The 27,318-nt window shown below is 47.4% G+C and overlaps 1 protein-coding gene across 16 annotated transcripts in view; it reads right to left on the bottom strand.

The window, feature by feature from the left end:
• The window catches only part of LOC105099564 (partitioning defective 3 homolog), a 535,951-nt gene that overhangs the window by 196,574 nt on the left and 312,059 nt on the right, over positions 1-27,318 (bottom strand). For 7 of the 16 annotated variants that reach the window (XM_064479507.1, XM_064479502.1, XM_064479498.1 and 4 more), the window contains 5 exons: positions 19,396-19,546; positions 12,619-12,808; positions 8,307-8,458; positions 7,199-7,243; positions 2,148-2,375 (listed from right to left, as the gene is read on the bottom strand). In XM_064479507.1, coding sequence (XP_064335577.1) covers positions 2,148-2,375; positions 7,199-7,243; positions 8,307-8,458; positions 12,619-12,808; positions 19,396-19,546 — 766 coding nt within the window. The remainder of the gene's footprint in view (positions 1-2,147; positions 2,376-7,198; positions 7,244-8,306; positions 8,459-12,618; positions 12,809-19,395; positions 19,547-27,318) is intronic. The other 9 variants (XM_064479503.1, XM_064479510.1, XM_064479505.1 and 6 more) reach the window with 3 other exon arrangements.

Raw genomic sequence — 27,318 nt, 5'->3', positions numbered from 1 at the left:
GCCCCTGCTCCTGCCACCCTGCTCGTCCACTGCAAAAGCTCTGTCAGCATCTGAATTGTACAATTTGGTTGCCTTTCTTCCACCGTAGTCAAAGTTCAAAGATCAGTCTGAAGAAAGACATCACAAAATCAGGACTTTTGGAAAACCCAGCACTTTGTGGTGGCAGGGACCTGGGTCACGTGTCTCTCCCAGCTCTTATCCAGAACTTTCCCTCCAGTTCACAAGTTGTAGTTTGTCTAGTTACTTGTTTTTCCCTTGATGATTGCTGAACACAACATTTTTCATATAAAATACTTAAATTAATTATTTCCAAATAAAAATGGACACTAAGTTTATATAGGGACAGACTCAGACATCTACACCAGTGAGGAGGTCTGGAGGCCACAGAATTAAGAACATGCCCTGAACTGCTATCTACCCCAGCCCCTGCTGTGTGGGAGATAAGTGATATATGTAAGAAAACTGCATTTTATGCAGGAATTTAAATAACATTTCAACCAGAATAAGAAAAAAAGTTCAGAAGCATCTTAACTTGTAAATGATTAAAAAAACAAATACTCAGGTGCCCAAGTACGAGGTCTCTTGTTAGCTATGCACCCAGGACAGGGGCGAGATCTCCAAGCGATGGAGGGGCCCACCCGGGAGGTACTGGTCAGGATGGCAGGGAACCGCGGACACGCTGGGAAAAACCCAACGGCTGGGAGCCCATATGACTCAGGATCTCGGAGACCAGGCTTGGCAGCAAAAATAGGAAATATGTTCTTCATCTGGCAAGAATCGACTGCATATATTTGAAATCACAGGCTGGAGGGAGTGAAAACCTGTCCAGATTTAGACAGAGAATGAGGAGGGGGCGGGGGAGGGTGGAGCCGCCCTCTTCCAGGTTGGGCTTTGCCTGTTTCACTATGGCAGGAATGCTCATCCTGCCAAGAGCACGCTGTGCGCCAGGCCGAGATGACACAGTCTGCTGTGAGTCTCCTGCGAATGTGGCTTTCACTTAAAACCCTCCTTCTGCCCCACAATCTTCCTTAGGGATGTGTGTCCCCCCAAAGTTAAACCCAAAGTCGACCATGACCCACTGGAACACTCTCTGCTTTAACTCTGGACGGTGGCCCCAGCTTCAGTGCCGACAGCTGGAAGGGCATAGTCACTCGGAAGTCAAACGACCAAAATATGAATTAGCATTAACGAGCAGTATGAGCTAGTCCGTGATCTTTACCATCAGGATTCACGTCTTTTCTCTTCTAAGCAGATACACTGTGGAGTTTCTTCCTTACGTTTAAATCAAATGGCTACTCTCACACCATGGAAGCTTAACTATAACGACAACTCACCGAAGCGGACGTTCGTACGTTCTTATAAACGTCGCTTTCCTCTCAGCAGACTACAGAAAACACACTGCTTCTTCACTGCAACCTCTGACTTTCGATAATTTTGGCTTAAAATATTTTGCAATTTGGAAACACACACACAGACACAAACATCTTGCTAGCACAGTTCAGGGAAAGCAAGAGTAATTCACAGAAACAAAACAAATGTATGTTCTCAAAATCACAGATGACGACACGCGTTCGCTTGAGATCCAGTATTACAGACACTGCACAGCAGCGGCTTTCAGACATTCTGCTTCTCAGGATGCTTGACACCCCTAAAATTTATTCAAGACTCAAAAGAAAATTTCTATGTGGATTATATCTAACAATATATACTGCATTAAAACTGAGTTTAAAAATATGAATTATTTTGTAAAAAGTAACAAATTTCATAATGACAGAAAACATACTTTACCAAAAAAAAAAAAAAAAAGTCTTGTATTTTCCAAAAACAATTCATGAGGATAATGGCCCTGTGTTAAATTTTAGCAAATCTCTTTAGCATCGAGCTGGGAAGGTTCTTCTATCTGCTCTGCATTCAGTCCACTGCGGAATCACGGGACAGATCGCCTCTAGAAAACCCAACCGTACACTTGCAAGAGAGTAAGAGTGTAAAAGGTAAATACCATCATCTTCTTAATGAAGATGGTTTCGACCTCAGAGATCCCGCTGCAGGGCACCGGGAACCCACAGGGTTCCCCGGAGCACACTTGAAGAGCCGCTGCTCTGCAGAGCTGCACGCAGTGGCTGTCCTTTCGGACACCGGGCACTTACGCGTCTCCATGCCTTCGTCATCGTCGTCCATAGCAGGTTTGTCATAGGACTTGTCGATGGCAGCTCGGAAGCTCTCGTTGCACCCTCTTCCTCGGATGATCCTCGGCCGTGGGCGGTGGAAGGGGATGTCCCCATTCAGAGTCACCTCGGCGACCGCCGTCTGCAGACTCTCTAAAGAGCTCGACTTCTTCAGACCCAGGGACGGCCCCACGTCTCGGCTGGGGGAGCCTTGGAGGTGTGCAAAGACAGAGCGTCGTTAGAGTCAGCGATGAAGACGACGTGCCCAAGAAGCCACGCACTGTGGGAAACGCCACGGACATAAACCAACTGTCTGCTCAGTGTCCACTTCTGGACTGTGGATGGCAAGACATACAAAGGGAAGGGACAGCCTCTCATTTTAATTTTCCCCAAATGTTCATTAAATGTGGTCTATCTTCTCTATAAGAAGAAATCTATCAGCATCCATTTATGGGTCAACAGGTGAAATCTTTGTGAGATCATTTTCTCCGAGTTGTGTCAATAACCTGAAGGCCCCAGAATAACCCAGAGGCTCGTCTAAAGAGCAGAGAGGGAGAAAGGCTGAGGGAACCGACCAGGGGAAGGTTGGCTAAAACCGTTTTTTGACAGTTTAAAGTTACTGACAGCAGAAGGTAAACTTTGATCTCAACAAGCTTCATCGGGTATCTTCCTCATTACGGTGGGGTTCACCCAAGCCAGCAAGTGAGAAAAGCACAAGAAACCACATGTCCCCAGCAAAATCAGGGCACCCTGGCGCCAGCTGGAACCTAATTCTGGAAAGCGGGCGTGTCCTCTAGGAAGAGCAACGCAAGATGTGACTGGGAAGACGCCAGGTTAGTAGCTTGTATCTGAATCACGACCCGCGCACCAGAAACTAACAGGACACTGTAAATCAACGGTACTGCAATTAAATAAAAAAAAAAGAAAAGAAAAAGAAAAACAGAAACTACGTAGGGACTGTCTCCAGGGAGAAGCACAGGAGGACAGAGCAGACTTGGACGAGGATTAGACTCCGAGGCCTGTGAACAACGTCTGCTTGAGAAACAGGGGAGGGGCAGGAGGAGGACCAGCAGGGACCGTGAAGCTGCAGCAGGGTGGACGGCAGGGGACCCCCAGAGGATCAGAGCCGGGGCTCGGCTCCTGGAGGACCTGACCGCACCAGGCTTTAGGGGGCAATCGAAATGGATTTCTTTTTTTTCTTTTTTTAATTTTAAATTCCAATTTATTCATTGGTAGGCCACAGAGATTAATCTCATGTAAATTAAGATATGATACTCTCAAGCAGATTTTGTTTTGGTGATATGCAAATTAAAGATTTACATATAGAATGATATATATTATATTTTAAAATATTATACCGGACTTTAAAATGACTCTTTTTAAAATTGAAGTACCGTCAGTTACAATGTGTTCATTTCTGGTGTGCAGCACAGTGTCCCAGTCATGCATATACATACATACAATCGTTTTCATATTCTTTTTCATTAAAGGTTACTACGAGATACTGAACATAGTTCCCTGGGCTCTACAGAAGAAATTCAAAATGGGTTTCTTTAACCAGGTGAGACAGCCTCGTCCATCACTGCTGACCTAGCACTCACAGGTAGATGAATTTGGCGTCTGGATGAGTGAAAAACCAGCACCCACCAGCTGGGCAACCCAGGCTACAGAACGACTTCTCTACTTAGACTGTGAAAATGGCAGGTGCAAAAAAAGGAAGGGCAGGTGAGGCTGGGCAGGTCATCTCTACATGGGGCCGTCAGCCCATATGCTGACCAATAATTAAGGAGCAGCCTGGTACGTCACCGCCTAGAAGACAGATACTTATGACGTGGGCTTCCACGGCTCAGAGGCATTTACGTTCACGCTTTCTAGAATTAGCACTGTGAAGACCTTTTTCTGAATAAATTGTGCCTCTCAATTTTCATAGCTCACCAGCTCCATCTGGGTTCTAGAAACACTCTTAAGGCAGATATTTGGTGCTTTCTTGGGTTCATCAAGGATGCATGTGTATTATCTGTGTATACATGCACGTGTGTCTGTATTATGTATGTGTCTCCAATAAAGATCTGATGCTGCTAGGAAAGACGATCATAAACGCATCATTTACACATGTAGTTAGCTGAGATCTGACTTAATGTACTCGGAGCACTAAAAACTTCCATCACGAATTCCAGAAATGGCATGAGTATTTATTGCAATGAATGTGTATGTCCATATACATGTATATAAATATGGATATATGTGTATAACAGTGCATGTGTGTACTTATTAAAACATAGAAACCCAAGCAAATCTGGGGAGAAAAACAATGATGAAAGTGTAACTAAATAAGCAGTAGCTATTTTGTGAATGTAGCGGAGAGCTCACCCATCTACTCTTTTCTCTAAATTCGTAAGTATGTACTATAACATTCTGGCAAAACATGGAAAACAATAGATGCTGGGCACTGGGCATGCTGGAGGTCAATGAAATACAGTCCATACTGACGCACGGCTGAAATATTCCTAACATCTGTAATTTGTGAATCTATAACAGAGATCAGCAAACCATGGGCCAAATCTGGACGACTTTACTGGAACACAGCCACGCCCATCTGTTTACGTGTTCACCAGGGCTGCCTTCACATGACACCAGAATGAAGTAATTGCTCCAGACACTGCCTGGTCTGCGAGACCCACAGCATTCACTACCTGGTCCCGTACAGAGCTTGCTGCCTCTCACTCTGTAACAGGGATCGCCTACATGTAAATATCCTATTCGTCAAAGAAATGGAACAAAGATTTTGTGAAGTAATATATTGTGAGGATTCCTGAATGAGGGTTACTGAGATTCCTAACATTATAAACTTTATCATTTACCAGTTACAAAAATTGAAAATGTCTTTCACTATACAAAGTACGGGCAAAAGATTAGTTTTAGTTACACACACACACAAATCAATGTCTCTTAATTCTAAAATAATATTTTGAGGCTCTATATACAACCTTTCAGGTCATTAGGATACTTTGTGTATTTTTTATACTCAAGGATTAACCTGGTTAGAAACCCCATTCTCTCGTTCCTGTCCTCTCTTCTGGCAGGAAGCAAATTTACCCCCAAAATCCCTAAATCCGGGAATAAAGGCAGAAATCGTAATCATACCATTTTCCTTAGGTCTAGTTTTCTTCTACCCAGTAATATTTCTCTCATCGAAAAAAAGCAGAGGAAGTCTTTTGCAAGGGCAAAGGGAAATGGAATTGAGTTTTCATTATGAAAAGCTTATGGCTGGACAGACGATCTGCACTCAGAGGCCACTGCGACGAGACCAAAAGCCTTCGGCCTACACGGTAAAACCATGACAATCTTAACAATTCAAGTGAAGTGAAGAAAGAAAAATAACCGACAGTGTGTTCAGTGTCCAACACTGGAGGGTGAGAAGGGTCGAGTTTGACATTTTATTCACTGCAGATTTAAAACCAATAGACCCAAAAGTACTTTGACGTCCATGTAATAATTTTTGTCCCAAGTCCTTCTAGTTTAATTGGGTAGGACAGATCGCAACTAGTACCCCAAATGCTGTTTCTATCTAGGATCTAACACTTTAAAAAAACCATAAAAACATATGACTCAATTAGATTATAAAATCTACCTCGTCACCAGGAAAGTTACTTCATGTCTTCAGTTGAAATCTGGGCATCATTATTATTTTTTTAAATCCCAATAAATTGTTCTTTTCCTGTTAGTAATAGTGTGTGGGTTAAATTAAATACTTTCCTTACTTTACCTAATTGGCACAGTATATAAAGTCATGTTCTTTGACCTGAGCAGCTCAGCTTGGTTTTTATGAACATCAACTTGGATTGGGGTTACTTCTTTAAAAGTACTGAAGACTATTAGCTCTAAAAACTAACGACTAATTTGCATATGTGAACTATCAAATGGCATTTTTCTTTAGCTCTCTTAACAGAATTTCAATGAATTTTCTGTTTGATAAAAGAAATAGCTTCTTAATGAGGGCTGGGGCTATTGTTAACTGCACTGCACTATAGTTAATCCAGTGATTTATTGGATGTAATTTTTATAATCTATCTTTACAGAACGGGAAAACTCCAACCATGCCCACAGCCATCTGTACATATGCATGTGGGATACACATTTTGCAAGAAGCCTAAAACTAATTCCTGCTGCAGGTTACGAAGGTGAACTGATGCTCATTAGTGCTAAGTGGGGCAACTGCACCACATCGGATCTAGAGATACTAAAACACGCCTTCAGACTTACAACAATAAATCACACGTGCTCAACTGTACAAAGCACATTAACTTTCGTCACACATACTTTCGTCTGATTATTTTCATAAAATAACAGAGTAAGAAAAATCTACTATAATGTAAAACCCAGGTCAACATAATTCATTATTTCCATGGAATGTTTCAGGTAGCATTTTAGAAGCCAGCCCTAAGTAGTTCAGAAACAAAACACAGCAAAACACCAAAAACCTTTAAAGTCACAAAGTTAAGATAAGGATGCGCTGTAGATTGAACTGAATGTCAGGTGACCAGGAACTAACGCTTCGTCTGAAAGAGAGCTAAGGTGTCTGAGTGACCAGTAACAGCAACGCTGGACTCTGTCCTTCAGGGGAAATATCTATCTTTGCGCTGTTGTCCTTCAAATCAAATCATCACTCTGAGAATCATTTCTTGGGTGTTAACCTAGGCACGGGGTAGAGGACTTAAAAAAAAACAGTCTCCCATAAGAAACCACATGTTGGGGAATTTGATCAGTTTTACGTGTGACAAAACAGCCCCCCACAAACATAATTAAGAAACTCTAGGTGCTCTAGCATCTTGGAAGCACTAAAGCACATTTCCATTTAGCATGTATCACGCTGATCAATTTCTCCTCACCAAAAATTTTCCTCGGCTTGTGCAATTTGATTTCCGACCACGGGAACGTCGGAGCAAGCCCGGAATGGTTATGTTTACGTGAGTATGACTGGCAGCTCCTTGGACCACGGTTTCTATGGCAACAGTCTGGCTGCCCGTTCTTACCTGCTTTCTGGTCACCCGCTGTACTGAGTTTAGTCTCGTCAGCTACTGTTAAAAGGTAAATGTAGACCGGTTAGCTCAGTTAGCCCCGCGGCCGGACATGCTTCAACCACCCCCAGGTCTTCTCAGTTAGGGGATAATTCTTAGGTAACATTTCATGCAAATAATACGGGACATCAAGCCAACATTCAGAATCAAAGTGGGGGAAGGAGCCGTGTCTCCATGCAACGCCGGTCATCCCACCTCACGGACCCGTGTGTTATTGGTGTGTTAGCACATTGTCACCAGCCGGGCAAGGCATCGCCAAGCTCTTCTTTGATGCACGTGATAAATTAATGCTTTTAGTCTTCAAGTACAAACAGCCACCAGAGAACAGCGTAAACACATTGCGACTGATTAACAAGGGTTCCTAATCATTCAATCGGTTTACAGGTCTATTGGATTAATTAATTGACTTTTTCCTTTGTTTTGGGTTTTGGTGGATTTGGATTTTAAAAAAGACACTACCTGATTGGTGTTTAATTGAACAGCTAGGGTTATTTCCCTCTCATTTGGCTTCCAAATACTTTCTACAATAAATATTCTCTCAAATTATTTCTCCAATTAAATGCCTTAATTATCAACACATAAGCACTTCTATCAAATAAACCTCAAAGACCAGCGGTGGAAGGAAGCTGTCGTGAAGGAACCAAACTCCAGACATGGATTGAGATAATGGTTTCTCTCCAAACTTTTTCTTCTGGTTTGAGACCCCACCACCACCAGCCACGTCAGAGGGCAAGGACGTTGCTTTTCAGCAGCCAAGGTGTTAAAACACGTCATTCTTTCCCGAATGAAGATACATGAGTGTATCATGATACACACACGTGTTTGTTTCCTTTCTCATCAGAAAACATATATATTAACATATTGTGCACTATGTAAACATGCCACTTAAGAGAAATATAGTTTATCTCGAACTCAGAGAAAAACTCATTTTTGCCAAATTGCCTCATTTCACAGTTATTTTCTCTATCGCTCAAAGTAAACAGCCATGTGTTTGGGACTATCAGTTTTAATCTGAGAGCGTCTAAACCTTGTTTAGAGAGAGGTTCACGGAGATTGTACTCACTACCTAAATCCATGCTTTTTGATTTTCGCGTTTTAACGAAATCCAATTGACTGGCATCTGAAAATTGCTTTGTGCGTTTTTCTGACATACTCTGACGTCCAAATCCTTCCCGTTGAAAAGCCAGAACTGGGTCGACATCTGGACTCAAAGAGCTGGTGTGGAGAGAAAGACACAGAAACATTTACTGAAAACGGGGGACACGCAGTTCAGGTAAGTTCATATACACCTGTGTAGAGGGGTGTGTGTATTCTTCAGAAATACTTTAACTAATACCAGTATAGTCCATTAAAAAAGGTGGTGTCTGAGTAGGAGGCGATGGGAAAATACGACATTAATTCACATTCAGAGCAGTTCTTTCTCCACGTGACACAGACTGGATATTTGAGGAAACCTGTCATATCGTAATACAAATGGAGGTGCTGGGGACTGAACCCAGAACCCTGTGCGTGCTGAGCACGCGGTCCACCCTGAGCTACACTCACCCCTGCCCGTATCACGATACAAGTAAGTGACTGCATGAACTGCAGTTGAACAGAAGTTTTAAAAAGGTTATGTCCTGGTCTTCTTATATATCCTTCATCTTGTGTTTCAAAACAAAACCCTGGCATGCAGTTCCAAGAGGGTGAATGCTCTCTCTGCAATACTTAATCAGCTGAGAAGAAATCAACTCGACAAATTGTGATTAGAACTTAATCTGATTAAGGCATTATGCTGGGTACCGGAGCCAAAATTATAAATAATGTTCCCTACACGTTCCTTTAAAAAACACCAAGCCAGAAGTGCAACGCAGATACTGCAGGCACGTAGATGGGAGAATGAGGGGTGCTCAGGGAGCCTGGGAAAGCACGACTCAGACTAGATGGACCGTGGTCCACGTGGCCCCCGGGGCCTTCCGGGAGGAGGCGGCGGGGACGACAGGGCATCGCCCCCATCTGTAAAATCCTGTGAGCACTTTCAAAGGCGTGGCCACGTGTTCTGGGCACAGGCCACACAACAGAACTGTCTTCTCTCTTGGGCACGCTGAGTGAACAAAGAGCTTCCTCCCGCAGTGCCCAGCCACGTCCCCAACATGGCCTGGGGGGACCGTCCCTCATAGCCACTGGACAGACGGGGCGGGGTGCTCTCTGCAGTGTGAGAGGAGCCACGACGGCCTCCTGACGCTGCTGCAGGGGGCCAGGTCCTCGCGCCCTGCCCTGGCCCTCGGAGACGAGCACACATACCGGTGAAACGGGGTGGCTCTGGTTTGGACAGACGCTAGAAATGTAGCTGCGATTTACTGTGTGAAACGATACCCTGCCTTCGAGAAGAGCTAAACCCAAGATCGAGATGAGAAAGACCAAGGAGGTGCTTCGCTGTCAGTGGACGGGGCCTGTGCTGCTTCACTGGCTCTCCCACCTGCCAGGGCCACTGAGAAGACGCAACGCCCAGAGGGGAAAGCCCCTGCTAAACGGCAAACCTACACGCTGGAAACGTCATTCTCACCCAGCAAAGACCTTCTAAGCTCAGCTCATCGCGGTCACATGACTTAGGACAACAGAAACACGGTCCCGAGAAACCAACCCCCAACCACAACCTTAAAAAGCAATCGAACAATCCGCCTCTGTCTTACCCACCGTGCCCAGAGCAGGCCCCGAGGAGGAGACATGGCAGGTGTCCGGGACTCAGAGCCTAAGGACGCTGTCGTCTCAGGGTCCCGCATGTTCAAGGGCAACACCTGAGAAGGAGGCCCCCTCTTGACCTGTGCTACCCCGGGCGCCTCGCTGGCCTCACCACACTCTGGCCCGGGTACCGAGAAAAGAGAAGCCCAGAGGCAAGGGGGGTTCAGCCCAGAGCAAAGACACGTATTTTTTTAAACTTTTTTTTGGGTGGGGGATAGAATCAGTTTTATTTATTATTTATGGAGGTGCCGGGGACTGAGCCCAGGACCTCGTGCATCCTAAGCATGCGCTCTCCCCCTGCGCCACATCCTCCCCTCCAAAACAATTTTTTGTATAAAACACAACGATTTGTCCTAATAAATGAACTCTTTTCATTTGCAATTTGTCATATTTCTCCTGTAAAACTCTGGAGACACTGGATGTTCCAGGAAGAAGAAGGGTCGTGTTCACCTGAAGCCTTAGGGGCCCCTTCACATACGACTCTGCTTGGACCCGACGCACATGTCTAGCGTGCAATTCGCATATAAATACATGCGGCTTCTGCACTTGTCTTACATGTGCACGTGCTTGCACAGTACACTTACCCAGTGGTGTCCACGTACACCACGCTTACGACACTATGCGTGTAATTTCCAGAGCACGTACACCCAATTCCAAAAATACAGTCCTCGAAGTGAAAAATTAAAACCCCTACGGAGAGGACTACGACCCAGCTTTGCCAACAGCAACTCTAAACAACGTATTTTCTCTAAGAGTAATTCTTTCAGACACGGAACGTGGCCCTGTTCCACCATTCTGTACACGCCCCGCAGCCTTTTCCCACGTGACGTGGAATACGTTAAAACCTCAACTCCAAACAGGCATCATGTTTGTGGACAGAGTCATGCATTCTTAATAGAAATCATTTGTAAAAGGTTTTCCAAAGACATACAAATTGTTGTTGCTAATGAAAACCACATATTGGCATATTTTTTAAACTAATTTTACATTCTCTGAAATTACATTGTCACTGAGATTAGAATCTGTTGTTTTACCTTTTTCACCTTAAAAACACTGTTAGGTCCAATTAATGGGTTGAAAAAAGTACATCCTATCAGTTAGCAAATGGCAAGTTGAGCCGTGTGACACGATGGGGCCTTCCACAGTTGGGCAGCGAACTGCGAACATCCACAATTTAAAATGTCAAATGAGTTTGTGAGCTAATAAGAGTCTGGAAATAACTAAACATTCTTAAACCATAGCATAATTAATTCTTCCCTATCAATATACCCATTAAACTAATTTCAGACACGATAAACAGCGCCCTGGAACACTTAGCATGCTAGACCGCAGGGCTGACAGCTGACTCTTTAAAGACTGTAACCATGTCCTGACCCCCAGCGTTATTAAAATTCCAGTTATTAATCCCGCCTTATTGCCCTTTTGTTTTCGTAACATTTTCATCAAGGATTAGGGAGATATTGTCAGGCTGGAAAAGCTTACATTTTCTGCCGTGATTCAGAGCAGCTGCCACTCTTGTTTGGATAACTGTTCATTCATAGTCTTTTCCAGCTCCTGCACATTCCTCACGGCAAACTCATACAAGTCCTCACCATTTTATGAATCTCCTTAGGGAAATCAATGCCACACTCCTGCCCTGCGAGTTACTTATTTACCTGCACCAACACAGTGCTACGTTCCTCGGGCCCCCACCAGATCTCTGCCTGCAATTCCTCGTCTCGGGGCAGATTCAGAGGCTTCTGCCCCCAGGATGAAGGCCGTGGCACCTACCCCTGACCCTGCTGGCCACAGCTTCCACTGTCGGAGAGGGGTCTGCCCAGCAGCGGTCAAGGCCGTGGCCTCGGGGGGCTCTGGGCGGGTCTGCGTCTTCCAGGGTAGCTCCCCCGCCTCGCTGAACCACAAACTCACCCCAAGGTAAGTAAGCTATTACCACGCAGGCTCGAGAGCAGCTCGATGCAGCAACATTTAAGTATGCTTCTGCTGATGTGTTCATAAAAGACCCCAGAGAAAGAGCAACAAGAAAATCCTGGCGCAGCGCCGCCCGGGCATGGCGCTAACCACCGCGGCAGCCTGCAAGGCCGGCCCGGAGGAAGGCTGCCTTTCGCTTACTGATGTGTATAATCACCGGCACGCAAAGAAGACACACGTCCGCACTCACGTGCCACACGCTGGCTCAGTGACACTAAATGCTCTCTCCTGTTCTGAGAGACACACCAGGCTGCCCCGGACGTCACCGTGCAAGGAGTGAGCGCAAACCCTGCAGAGCCAACAGCACGCTGGGAAGACAGCCAGCCAGGCCCCTCCTGCTCCCGGACCGAACGGCTCTTCTCTTGGCCAAAGTCACCCAACCGTCACACACGCTCAGTCACCACAGGGAGTCGCACAGAATTTATTTAACAGTAAAGCAATTCACCAAATTAACACAGATCTAAAGTAGTTAAGAGTGAAACTTAACACCTGAGCAGGGTTGTTGGTTTGGCTAAATTATGAACTAGAGCCCGAGAAAGGCTAAAACCACTGCGCACGCTTCTGAGTGATCACTGAGAGCATTAGATCGTGGAAACAGGACACAAGAAGAACACGATGGGCCATTCACACAGAAAATCAACTGCGACCGTGACTAACGAGTGTCCCCCAGCCCTGGGTGCTCTTACCAGTCTGCGGAGTCACCGATGCCCGCCTGGGCCCACGGGCCAGGGTCTGTCGTCACGAAGCCTACGTCATCGTGGGAGCTGGAGGAGGACTGGTCCGAGAGGTGTGGAGGCAGCACTGGCAACCTGTCGTCCTCTATAATGACAGTGTCATCTTGGGGCATGTTCACTGTGGGGGACAGCTGGTACTTCCCTGCACAGTGGGGAAAAAAGGAAGAGAAATTCAAGACATTCATCTAAGGGGCACATGTATGAATGTAAATCCCTTCTGCATTAGAAAACATCTAAACTTGCAGCATCTGCCCAGAACAGAACAGAATTCAGGAAAATGTATTTTCCATAAATGAACGTCAAGTGGAGACCGCCCGTCTGTTCTGTCTCCTGACACTGCAGCCATGGCGCTCTGGGTATTCCATTCCTCCAGTTTAAGTTTCCTAAGGCCAGAGATGATCTCCAGAAAGACTTCCAGTGTGACAACGCCACAGAGACTTGGAGCTGTTAAAGCCCTCTGAAAAATTCTGCAAGGAAGTTTAGAGGGAAGCCCTGCAGAATTACAGCCGTCATCTACCCAGCCCCCAAGGGGCGCCTACCACACAGCAGGTCTGTAAGAAAGTCTCAACCTCTGCCCCTCGATAGCTCACACGCCAGGGCAGGACACAGACAGACAGATGGAGCAGCACTGGCTGGTGGGTGGGCGATGCGTCAGAAATGCCCAGCTTTCTCCAGGGTAGTAAGTGCCTGGGAAGCTGGAAGCAGAGCGTGCTGGGAACCTTCCCAAAAGTCAACATCAGAGACGGGCTTTGAATGGCGACAGTGATCTTTTCTGCTAGAAGAAATGGTGACACTGATTCCAGACACAAGCAACATCAGCAAATGCATGATGGAGAAAAGCCCCCGTGCATCCGGGCGATACTTTGGAGATGAGCAGGCACGGGACCAGGGCCCCCAGGGAGACAGCAGCGGTGATCTTAACGAGAAGAGATTAGGATCTTGCCGCCCAGAGGTCTTCATGCCCAGACAGGGGGGCTTGTCCATCCTGATGTGCTCAATTAGGATGCAGTGTTCTTGGGAAGAGAAGACCCACGACTGTCTATATTGATCAGTTTTTTTCAGGAAAATGTGCTCAGATTCATGGATCGTAGGCGGTTATATTTCTTGGGACAAAGTTATAATTCAAGGTCCTGGATCCTTAAAGATAAAGCTGGCGTCCAAAGGATGCCATCCTCCCTCCACAAGACGCCTACAGTTCTTCTGGCTTCTTCCCCAGATATGGCGCCATTGCTGCTCTGAGCAAGAACTCATGGACAAGGCTGTGATTCTCACAGTACCTGGTGACAGGCTGTACTCAGAAACGGGCATCACACAGCGAGGAGGATCCACAATCCCCCGTCACCTGACGTCATGGGGGACGGAAACCTCTCAGCTCAAGTCCTGCGTCCACGGCTGTTAAGTCAGCTATCCTGACTCCTACGCAAATAAAAAGGATGGCAGCTCGGGCCCCAAACCACCACTGTTTTAAACAGGGCGCCCTTTCCTTCACAACAAATTACCTTTGAAAACAGCACAACAGTAGGGTGTAGACAGTTTACAAACATTTTCACATCTGTCTTAAGGTCTAATTTTGAAAGCAAACATTCATAAGAATGCGTAAACAATAATTTCTGTTTTACCACTATTTTGGAAAATCTGGGGAGGCATACATAGGATTTTTAAACATATATATTATTCTAGACACTTCCACAAAGGAGCAAAAATTAAGTTGATATGTGTCTTTTCAGGACAACCCTCAAAAGCAAACTGGCTAGAAATTTCAAATGCATTCACGAGTCACCATCAACCACTCTTAGAGAAACAGTATATGCTCACTGCACCCTCTACTCAGCACGGTAGCAAACACTACATTTTTTAAAAATTTGTATTTATTTTTTATTTGGTGGGGAGGCAATTAGCTTTACTTACTTATTTTTAGAGGGGGTGCTGGGGATTGAACCCAGGACCCCGTGCGTGCTAAGCATGTGCTCTCCCATTTGAGCCACACCCTCCCCGCCTCAAACACTCTGTTTTGATTTGAAATGCATCCATTTCAGGGGGGAGGGTATAGCTCAGCGGTAGAGTGCGTGCTCAGCATGCACGAGGTCCTGGTTCAATCCCCAGTACCTCCAAAAATAAACAAATAAATAAACCTAATGACCTCCCCTCCCCCTGAAATGCATCCATTTTGACAAGCGGTGAAAACCAGCAACTTCCTATGAAAGCTCATGATAAAAATGTAAACCAGACTTCATTGTTTCCTTTTCCTGAATCCAAATGCCTCGTGTATGCCTCCTCGAGTTCTAGGATATCTGCACAGAAAGACAGTGATCTGTTAAGTAAAATATCATTCATCGCTAAGGCTGCACATGCTAGCACTCATACCCAGAGAAATATTTCCTTCTCAAGACACACTTTTTCCCCTCGAAGTGTACAGATGATAAGAAAGCCCGAGTTACCCCTGAGAGGTCACCACTGACGAGGCACACGTCACAGCATTAAATGCCACGTCCTCACTCAGGCAAAATGTACTGGAAGAAACGATTACGGTGTATCACGGGGCACTCACTCCTAAATCCAAAAACTACCTCTCTCTTTAGCAATGTATTCCGAGAGACAGACTAGCAAGTAATATGGAAGAACACTGGCTAATTTTTCATGTGACAATCCTTTTTTATGTTGTTCTGAGTAGAAATACTGTTCTGTAAGTGATTCAAACTTTTATGCATCAATCAGTGGCAAGAAATTTCCCTGTGAACAGCAAGACAGCGATCCAGCTTCCCCCTCTCTCTCATGATTGTGGAGACCAGGATTTCACAAGACTTGAGAATACATAGTTTCCGTCAGTTTTCCACTTCTTAAATACTTGCTGGGAATACTGTTTTGCGATGTGGCTCCGGGAATACACTGAGGGTGATGAACTAAACTATGAGACTGCACACCCACCAAACGCCACCTACACAGTAACTCTCACTTCGTCTGCTGGTTCTCACCACGTCAAAAATGCGAAACCTTCCAAAGGTGACTTGAGAAGCCTTTGATCTGTTTTTCAATGAATCAACTTTCCTGTTTCCCCAACTAGTTAAGCAAGAAACTCAGATTTACATGGTATCGGAGTGAAACAAAGAGATACAGAATGACTGTTTACTGAACATTTATTCATTGGTACATTTACATAGAAGGCAACACCATGCATGAACACCAGGAACGGACCGAATGAGGAAAAATTTGCCAGTGATTTGTCTCACAGTGAAAACAACATTAACGTCCCATTTTCCTATGTTGAATTTCTAACAAGATCAAAGTCTTATGAACAGAATTATTTTTTAAACATAACACAAAAATGTATGAATATAGAAATTACTGAGATTAAATTCTAAGAAAGACACAACAGATTTCAGCTTTGCTTTAGACAGAAAAATTCCTCTGATAAAAAAGTTGAAAAAAAATGTGTGAAACTCCGCGCTCCCAGACGCCAGCACGCGGAGCGTGTTACGACGTGAACGTGCTGGTCGAGCTGGCTACGCCTGTTCCTGCCGCTGTGAGTGTCGGTTGTGGGCAAGACAGCCCAGCAACCTGCAAAATGTTCTTAAGGCTTTTAAAAAGAAGAAACCTTACAAGGCTCTCTACAGGTTTCTTTCTGATGAACGTCCAGGATTACTCCCTTAAAATCCATGGAAGCGGGAAGTCAGCCAGCACAGAAGGCATTTGGAGAAAGCTCGCCTGGGGCTGCAGCGCTGGCTGACCCCCACCAAAAGCTAAGTGGACTGACCAGGTTCACACAGCGTGGGACTCCGGACTCTGAAAAACGCGCACGGTAATTGTGGCTCCAAAACACAGCAAGCCTGAGGCTTCAGCCCCATCACTTCCTTTCACTGGTCCATTCACCCCCTCTAAAGAGAGGTTAAGCGGCCTGGGTACCTGACCGCTAAGGCTGTTTCAAAGATAACTTCAATTTTAAATCACAGTGGTTACCAGAGTGGGACTGATCCTGCAGACTATCTAATGCCAGTCGGTTAAAAATGTGGGTCCTTAAAAACTGGTGTTAATGAAGAATGAGTGTCACCAGCACTCGTGGTGTGCTGCCAGCGGCCCCCAGGGAGCTGCTTTTAGAAACAGCAAACAGCCACGAACAAAACAGAACACAAGTCACCAGGGCTCTTGGGACTCAGCTCTTTTATCTGTTTAGTGGGAACACGTGGCTGACGTCCTTCCAACTCAACAGCTCTTCCATTTCGGTCTATTTTTTGGAATCTACTCCCCTGGGATGTGTTCCCACAGAAATGAGTCAGGAAGCCTCAAAGCTCCTTTTGGGTCTAGAGTCCCAAAGAAGGAATATTCCACGTGAAAAGCCACCCTGTCCCCATAAGATTTGTAATTTCTTAATGTAGTCAGCTGGAATTTCAGGACAAAATTCTACCTGAATCATAGCAGGTCACACAAATGCCACCACCTCCACCGGTGTCTGCACCGGAGTTACCCTGGAGGTACGGGAGACAGCCCCTGACCGCCCAGGGCCTGCCTGAGCAGCATCCGTGCGCCCGGACACCGCACTCCTCGGTACACACCGCTGCTCTTGGTTAAGGATAACTGAAACGCAGCGCTCCAATTTCTTCTACTCAGTACCCTCTTTTGGTATTTGGTACCAGGTACCATCTTTTGCAGGACTTCTAAGGAAATGGCTTTACAAAAGTGTTGGTGTCTTGGGGCCAGTGACACTGAAACCTGGACTCACAGAGGCTGAGGAATTCTCAAAGCTGTAAAACTCAAGATAAATCAAATTAAGCACATACATTTCTCAGGGTAAAACGAGACAGGACCCCTAGTTTCCAGCACAACATGTGAAAAACTGTCTTAAGAAAATACCCAAACCATTCACTATTGATCTGGCCGACCATCAAAGAGCAAGGGGACCGTCACCCCAGCCCAAAGGGGCCCACGCAGCTCATCACACAGCAGGGAGCAGGGAGGGAGGCTGCTGGCCTGGGAAAGCATCTGGAATGTTAGGGACCGTCACGTCTCGAGCGGGGAAAGGGAAAACCACGCCCACTACAGCGTGAACGGAAGAGGGCGAATGAGGCCGCCACTGACAAAGCAGGGGCAACGGACTGAAGAAGAAGGAGGAATCCTCAACCCAGATGCACAGCGTTTCCAAAGGTCACTAGGTGAATGTGGGGTCTGGGGCTGGTTTTCTAGTTTTAGCTTTTCGCCTTCCTCGGAAGCGTCAGGGATTGGAGGCAGGGCGCCGGTGACAGGAGCTGGCGGGCCACGGGTCTGATTCAGTAATGGCAAGTCCTACGTCCCTATAACAGAGGGGAGATCACAGCGAATCACTGTTTGCACAGGCCCGGGGCGCAGGTGCGCTCTCCCTCTCGCAAGGGGTCTGAATTTTCACCAATGAAAAAGTCCTTAACCGTGGTAAACGTTCACACCCAACCCGGAAAGAGTGGAAAACCCAACAGCAGGGGAGATGGTGACCATCAGCCCATGAAGGTCAATGCGACACGCTACGAGCGATGCCTGTCACCTGACGGGGACCATGTCTTTGCCGTCCTTCCCCTACATGGGGCTGTGCCAAGCAGGCAGAGCAAAGCAGGCTGGCAAAACCCAACCAGAGCTGGCATGTCTTCATTCTACGTATGACAGAAGAAGAAACTGGGAATTCAGCAAAATTTTTCTTTTTTTTTTTTTTAACAGATAAGAAAGCTAGACAGATTAAAGGATGAACAACAGAAAATTCTACCAGTCACACTCATGTGTTTTTCCTATTTTCTGGTTGAAAGTTCTTTAAAGGCAGGCTTCTCGCCCCTCGTTCTACCTGCAGCCAAAGTACATACACAACATCTTGCCAACAACAGGCTTCCATAAACACCCCGATGAAGGAAACACACTGCTGCTCCAATGAGGCTTCATAATGCAGACCTGAATTGTATTAAATCTCCATTAAACGTGCTCAAAATGGAGTTAAACGTCATGCTGTACTTTATATTAGGGGCTTGCAAAATGTACCGGCAATGAAAGTGTTTTGCGTCACGGGCTACATCAATCAAAACAGCTTCTTACATTTTAAATTTGAGAACTCTCACAGGCTAGCCCCCAGATGAGCAACTCGGTAACCCTGACCATGCTGGTGCAAAGCAAGTCTTCCCCAAGGGGACCTGCCGGCAGAAGGCCGAGCGGCTGCAGGGGGCCACACGGACAGTGCGGGTGGCACCCACACAAAGGGCGCACAGACACACAGAGGCCTTGAAGACGCAGAGATGCGATTAAAAGATGGCCACATCCTAGTAAGTACAAAGCACAGAGTGTGACTATTTCACACGCACGCACATACGTGTACACGGATGTTTTCCTCTCCCTGCAAACGGTGCTACAGTGAATACGCAACTTTTGAATCCTTCTTGCCATAAGCCACTATGTTTTGATTTTTTCCTTTCGTTAAACCACAGCTTCACTCATCATCTCAAACACGCTGAGCACATCTTGATCACTGGACAACATCTCCATGTGAGCTCCCCCACCTTTTCTTTCTTCTTCCCACACCTTACAGGATCTGAAACTCACTTAACCAAATCAATGTTTTGATTTACTTTCTTGGTGTTAACACTTCCTGAGTGATCGTAAGGAAGCTGCTCCTGTTCCTCCTGGAAGTACGGGCCTCCTTCACATTCATACCACATTAACAACCTCTCTGTGAACCAGGAAGAACATGAAACTGAGACGTGCTACCCAGGGCCTCAGCCGACTCACCCATGATCCTGCTGAGGGCAGCATTTCTTGTGGGCGGGTCATCCAGCCCCTCGGCCCCGCTGTAGAGGGAGTGGGAAATCCTCCGTTCCCGGTCATCCAGCACCATCTCAACAGGCAGCTCAGGTCCGCAGGGGCTTCCCGGTGACTTCAGCTGGAGAGAAGGGGGCGAGGCACAGTCAGAGCTGGTGGCACGGGGGTCAGAACAGCCTGCCCAGGGCTGCACCCAACTGGGCGCCAAATGAGACACAACTTCCCACCCGGCACCAAAATTATTTGTGATGACAGATCCGCCTAACGGCCAGCCTTCTCTGCCTCTTTGCACTGTGCCTCCCGTGACGTTCTGTCAGATTCCAGCCACTGGAGAAAAAATATGTATGTTAAAGCCTTTTTTTCCCAAACCGTGTCTTGTTGCTTATTTTTCCAGCTTGACTGTTAGTACTGGTTGAAGTCAATTTAAGTTATGGTCTAATTCAGAATCCTTTCCGAGATGCTGCTCTGGGAAACGTGAGCTTAACCACCAGCAGAACGGAGCCGGGACTGCACTCTACGTGTTACACTCGGGGTGTGCGACACACCTGACAGCCAGCACAGCCCGGGGTCGTGCTAGCCGAACGACCACCTGCCCTCTGATGCCCAAGACCACTTGTCAGCTCGGCTGCTTGAACAACACGCTGAGCCTCAATTTCTGATGCTGTAATTAAAAGGCCCCCTCACCATCTCACTGACCCTCCACACAAGACCATCCTCAGCAAACCGACAGCACAAAGACCAAATATTCCGGTGAAGGAGGCGACGGTGCCTGCCCCACAAACATGAACCACCTACCAGGTGAGACAGCATACATGGCAACTCCTGCCTCTGAGAATGAAGACTGTGTGGCCTCCCTTAAAACAGGTGCACCCTGTAAGTCATCGACATCATAAAAACACTCCGAGGAAGGCGAACTCTGTGCTAGTTAAGGCCTCGAAACAAACCTGCTTCAAGGAGAAACAAACACACAGAGCCTCTGAATGTGGGCTCCGAGGTCAACCCCACCAAGGCTCTGGAGCTGGCCGCGGCCAGGGGGTGGGGGTCAACACGAGGGGGAGGGGACCATGGGGGGGCTGCACAGGGAGGGAGGGGACCGTGGGAGGAAGGGGGCCGTGGGGGGGCATGGGGGTGGGGCTGGGGGAACACTTTGGGAGGGAGGGGACATGGGGGAGGGGGATGCACAGAGAGGGGATCTTGGGGGGTGACCGTGGGGGGGAGGGGGCTGGGGGACCATGTGGGGAGGGAAGGGACTGTGGGGGGGAGGGGACCACGTAGGGAGGGAGAGGACTGTGGGGGGGCTGGGCTGAGGGACCACACAGAGAGGGAGGGGACCATTGGTGGGGAGGGAACCACGTAGGGAGGGAGGGAGCCGTGGGGGGAGCTGTACGCTCCAAACAGATGCAACCACAGCTGTGGCTCCTGTTCGGAACAAATTATCATTTCTCTTAGAAGCTACCATCTGTTTAATATAAATGAGATATTTAATGAAGTTCCGAATCGTAGTCTTATCGCACCTAGGGTGATAAGCACGGGGGAGGCTCAAGGCTCGGAAGGGTCAACACAATTACAATTGGAGGCACGTCCGGCTGCGGGACTGAGTTAAGACTCAATAAGGCTTAAATTGTGAAATGAGGATTTGTTTTATTAGTTTTTTTTTTAATTGCAGATTACAACTGACATCTTCACTGAAAAGTAAATTAAATATTCAAGGTCTCCGATGTTAAAAATAAAAGATACCAGAACATTTTCTGAAAGAATACTGAGCCTGAGTTCCGAGGTACTTTGGGGAGGTAAAAACAAAACCAACCCAGCAGAAGCCCCGCACCTTCAGGAACAGGCACACCTGAGGTTTAGCCAGCACACACACACGGTGAAGAGACCTGCTCGGCAAGGCCTGGCCGCCTGCCGCACGGTAATTCATGTCATCATGAGACAGACAGCACATCCTCAAGTCTGCTTAGCAGATACATTTAATTGAACCCTGTAACTCCACAATTTTCTAGATGGTAAAGCCTTTATAAAGCCCCCTTATGAGAAATCCCTAACTATCCCAAGAGGCTACTTTAGAATTTTATAAAGTCAAATAAAAATTCCATTTAAAAAACAGCACATGCAGGCTTTCTGGGGCAGAACAGGAAGAGGCCTGCTCACTGGGGCCCTCGCGCTGGGACACTGTGATGGGAAAGAGTCCGTGCCTCCCCAACCATGTCTGATCTGCATCTCAAAAGACGGATTTAAATGAAGACATCAGTGTCCACCGACATAAATATTTAACAGACGACACAATGTCTTTCAATTTCTTAAAAAAAAAAAAAACTGACTGGAGTACACAGTTTTGTTTTAAATCTTTTGATGATGTTTTTTGTTGCAAGCAAACGAGTTTAAGAAAGAGGTCTGCATGGCATGGGAGTGGGGCAGTGGTCGTTCCCAGGAGGGTGGTCCTGGAAGCACTGCCAAGCCTTCCTGCAACCTGGGCTGCTCCCAGGCCCTTGTAGAAAAACCTTCTCAAATTAAGCTTAATTAGAGGAAGGCACTGAAATAAAGGAACTGCAATTTTTGCTTTGTTGTTTCAACTGCAAAAATGGTCTTCAAGCCAATGTACCCCTGTCCCCAGGAGAGGCAGCTGCATTGAAGCCCCTCACTTCCATCCCCAGGAAGATGCGAAAGCCCTCCCACCTACCGAGAAAAACCAGCCCCGGGCTGCAGCTGGACAGCTCACCCTGGGGGGCGGGGGGCAGCACGAAGCAAGACCGTCTCCTCCCAAAGTAACGGGGTGTGCAGCGCAGGCTGACGACGCCCTGTACCCCGACCGGGCCTCTTACGTCACTGTGGTCACTAGCCTCACAAAACCATAAGCTCAGTGAATAATAAAGACCCACGCTGATCAATATTTATCAGAACTCCATTTATAAAGGTATAAAAATGGGGAAATTTCCCCACACCTATAAACAATATAAATATCACACACTCTCAAAAAAAAAATTCAAATGATCGTATCTTCTTGTATAAACAGAAAATGAGACGAGCTCTTTAACAACAGAAAACCGGGTACGGTCCAGCGAGTCTGCTTCAGATTGTTACACACTTGGCCCAGTCTTCCCGAGAAAAGGGAAGATGTTGGTTTCTTTTTTAAAATGAATATAATACCTGTGGGGCTCAGTAAAATCATGTTGTTTTAAGTGTGCGTTCGAGGGTCAAATCATGTCTTCCATGTAAAGGAAACACATCCCACCGCCCTGACTACGAACGCAGGTGGGCGGGTGTGGACACGGCCCTAACACCCTGCAGCGGGCTTTAAACTGGGCCCTGGTTAGTCACTGGCATGATCTTATTACTTGGCATTTCAGTCTTTATAAGCTTGTTCTATTTTAGCCCCAGTTCCTGGCACAGAGCAGGCACTGGGTGAATAATTGGATGAATAAATTCATTTCTGAGCTAATGACTCAGATTTTCCTTAAAACCATTTAGGGGTCTTACGCCCACGAGGCCACGTGGAAGGAAGGTACAGCGCCATCGGACCTGGACCACGGTCACACGTGGTAGAAAGTCCTACCACCCCAGGACCAGGAGACACAGAACCAGGAACAGAAGGATGGGGCCGAGCTTCGGGGAAGAGTGGCCGCACTTCCAGGGTCCGGCTCCACGCTCTGTTTTCATGCAGAACCACAGCTGGTGTCCTTCACGTCCCCACGGGGCTGACAGAAGGACCAGGGGGAGAGGAGCCTGGACGGGTGGACCCAAGAGGTAACAGCCTGCCGGGTGCCAAGGCTCACGGGTCGCTGCGTGCACGTCCCAGACAGGCACGGTGTGGACAGCACGGTCACTGAGACCCACTCTCGGCACAAGAGGGGTGACACCTGGCTTCTAAGTTACTCCGTGCTCCCTTGGCCTCGCAGCCATTAAGCAGATCATCTGACCTCTCTGCATCTGTATCTTCACTCATAAGATAAAGGAAACACACGTGGCACCTCGGGCCCCTTTCTGTTCCAAGGTCGCTGTCTAATTCTAACAGGATGAGACCCAGACAGAGAACCCATTTTAAAGCAGCCCTTGGCGACTAAAGTCCTCAGCGTGGGATCTAAGACAAAACTGGTCTGGTCTGTTCCCTCCTGGTGCGAAGACAGGCCCCAGCAAGATGACTGGAAACACTGAGTCATTCCTGCAAACACTCACTTCCTTGGACACTTAAGATCAACGTCATTCTCATACACAGGTTGCTTTCCACAAGCAAGGAGGGGCATCAGGTGTTCACTCTCCTCCAAAGGCCTCAACAAGCTCGTCCTTTGCGACGAGCCCCATGTTTCTGCCCCGTGCTTTGTGAGCTCCTTCCCGTGGAGAAGCAGCCCTGAAGTTCACCCGCCCTCAGGAGCACGGGACAACGGGAAGCCACCTCTTCTCTTTTTAAAGAAACAATTACTGTTCACAGAATGTTTTCAAATTCTTAAGTGAGAGCATTCAATCTAAGGAAAGCACAGGAAATCCGGAATCATTTTGTTATCCTGTCTTGTCAGAACCTCAGGGTCTAACAGTAACTAAGTTTTTTTTTCCCCCCCTAAAAATGCCCGACTCTGGACTCTCGGGGACTGATTCCCTCACCCTTCAGTGCACGTTTAGCCGTCAGCCCTGGGCTGGACCAGTGATGGGGAGCCAGAACACGGCAGATGGACTGGGCCCGGGAGGCTCAGAATTCACAGAAAACCAAAGAGAAACCATGATGACGGGACGGCTGCTGCGTCGGGGTAGGTACCCGGGGCCATGGAAATGCATGGGGAGAGAACTAAAAACCCAAGGCTGTCTTTTCCAGGCCAAGGAGCAGAATAGACCCACAGAAAACCTGGAGGTGAAAGGCAGCATCAGACACCTGAGAAATTCCAGATCAGGCCAAGAAGCCAGCGCAGAGCTGGCACAGGGCCGGGCACGTGCTGGGGGCCACGAGATGGAGACTGGCACCCATGCTGGAGGGGACAGAATTCGGCAGTATGTCTCGTGGAAAGAGGGGCCTTCTGCTGGTGAGAGTAGGTGGGAAGCCACATGAAAAAGACAGCAGGACCCCCAGGCAGGGCCACTACTCTCCTGCCAGCACCACCCGGTTCCCCGGCTCAGAGGCTCTATCTCGCTTTTTAACTCTTAAACAGCTTGTTTCTAGCAAAGTGGAACTTACCCCTAAGATTCTATTGGTTCCCTGAGCTCACTCCTGATTGGTTCTTTCTTTCACTCCCGATTGGTCCATTTCTCTCCCTCTTGATTGGTCCATTTCTACAAAGCTTGTTCCTAATTAGTCACCTCTGTTATACCTTATTTGCATATGATATTACAAAATGTTGCAAAGTCTAGACTGATAGCCTATAAAAGCCTGTGTAAACCTACAGATGGGGTCCAAAGCTTGGCATGTTAACACCTCTGGGCTCACTGGGTTCTCCAACTCTCAGAGTGCTGCTTGGTCTCTCGCCGGGATCCAGGTTGCTGTCACCACTGAGCTGTAACACTGAGCTCTAACACACTTTGCTGCAACAAGAGGCTGAGACAGAAATCCTTCAGGGGCCACATCAGGGAGCTCAGGGAGATGACAGGGCCCGAATACAGGCAACAGCAGGCGCCGGAGGAGAGAGGAGGAGAGGAGGCGGCTGCAGAGACAGTAAAGGCACCTGAGAGGTCAGGGCCACCCCCGATGTCTGGCCTCCGCAACAGAAGAAACTGCGGTTCTATTTCTGGGTGGAGGAGGCGCCCAAGCGTGGACAAGTTACTCAAGGAAGAACAGGTTTTGGAGGAGGAAGCACAGGTCCCTGAGAGCCAGGCCAGTGGGCATACCTGGGCATCTCTGCAGGCAGCTAGACAGAGGGATCTGGAGGCAGAACAGGGCCCCAGGCTGGAGTCAGGACCCCGGGATGCAGCATAGCACACGGACCAGGGATGAAGATCTCCCAGGAGCGTGTGCAGGAGACATAGCCCAGGAGACTCCTCGAGGAACACGAGCCAATAAAAGCACAGGTGGGAAAGAGTGACTGTGGGGGAGGCAGGAGGCCCAAGGGAAGGAGGAGACGAAACAGAGAGCAGCAGGAGAGGATGCACGACCAGCAGCCTTCACGGAGCCCTGAGAGGTGGAGCGGACAACACTGAGAATAGCCTCCCAGGGAACGTCCCGAATGTGCCCCCTGGGGGCGGGGACAGGGAGGGCGGGGAGGGCGGGCCTGGTGCACAGAGCTGCCAGGTTTTAAAGAAAACATTACAATGACATACAGCACTTCCCACGTATAAGGGGCAAAATGTGACAGAGCACAGAAGGTGTTCTTTTGCAAAGTATCATCTTCTCTGGCTTGAAATTAAGTATGCAAACCCTTCATGTAAAGATGAGTCAGTGGTGGGGAGGGCAGAGCTCAGTGGTGGAGTGCGTGCTTAGCATGCATGAAGTCTGGGTTCAATCCCCAGTACCTCCATTAGATAAATAAATAAAAATGAACCTAACTGCCTACCTCCCTGCTGAAAAATTTTTAAAGAAAATAAATAAAAAAGATGAGTTAGTGAAATATAATTGCGTGATACCGTCAAAGGCTGGACCGTGCGGCTGAGGGACAGACCCAGGAGGGGAGAAGTTGGCACATTATTTGGGACCGAGGTCCATTCATGACAAGACGCCCTGCACTTATGTCAATATTTACAGTAACATAATTCACACACCTCTCCCGGTAATTCAGGGAGACGGTTTCCCAAAGGGAATGTATATTTATACCTCCAACAGCTGTAAGATCATGTCTGAAGACTACGGGAAGCTGAGCTGAGCACTTCTGTCTTCAGCCACTTCTTTGTTAAACCCTGTCAGTACAAAAGGCTTTTCACGAGTATTACTAAGAAAGCACAGCGCTCGTGGTAAGGCTGGTTTGATGTAATTGCTTTATGAGCTGACTCCACCCTGAGAACAGTAATAACCAGCAGTGTATGAACATGACACCATCAGGAGATTTGAATATTAAGCCTATCACTGCCTGCTACGGCTGTTCCCTTACTCAAATCCTTTTCATTCACACAAACGCACACGCAGAAGTGAACGAGAGGCCCAGACACAGCCGGGAACCCTAACTCCAGGCGTTTCCCAGGGCGACAGGGAACCAGATCAGTCCAGGCTGGGGTAGGTATGGGGACAGGGCAAAGCTCGTCTGGAGCCGGGATGCCGACCTCTCGTCCACACCTCACATTTTAAGACCCCACCACCACCCCATCACATTCAATGGTTTTCTCTGAGAGAAAACTTTGAGAAGGTGCTAGACATTTTAGTTGGCTTTTAGAGATGAGGATGTGATCCGCTTCCAGCGGACCATCATGAGAGAGAGCCCCACCTGCTTTATTCACTCTGGATCCCCAGGATCCAGCATGTTCCCTGAACACAGAAGACGCTCAGTGAACATCTTGTGGAACATGGTAGTATTTAGCTTTGGGACAAGACCTAGTAATGGACACTGTGTCTTGCAACCTCCCGGGGAGAACTGGTCACAGAGCTGTTTGTGGGACGTTAACAGCACTGAATGATCTGGAAACCAGGAAAATCATCATTCAAGAAGACCAACCCGGCAGCCTGCACAGAGGTCAGCATTTACACTCACCACATCAAAGTGGATGTTTTATTCCCCCGTTTTCTACTCTGAGGTTTGCAGTTAAGGTTACACTGCTCCCTTGTTGTTGTGGAAATTAATTTGTGAATTACCATTAACTCATTCTCCATTTCAAAAATAAAAACAATGCAAAAATAAGTCAATGGTCAATAACCTTAAAAAATGGTGGCCTCTCCACTGATTACCCACTGAGCTCACACGCAACTTTTCTCCACAAATCTGACTGCATCTGAGGATCGGTGAGCCAGAACCACAGCCAAAAAAGCTTGCTTTCACCACTAAACAGACT

This window comes from Camelus dromedarius, chromosome 26, assembly GCF_036321535.1.
Source record: "Camelus dromedarius isolate mCamDro1 chromosome 26, mCamDro1.pat, whole genome shotgun sequence".
Taxonomy (NCBI): domain Eukaryota; kingdom Metazoa; phylum Chordata; class Mammalia; order Artiodactyla; family Camelidae; genus Camelus; species Camelus dromedarius.
This window is presented reverse-complemented; position numbering and strand designations above follow the sequence as displayed.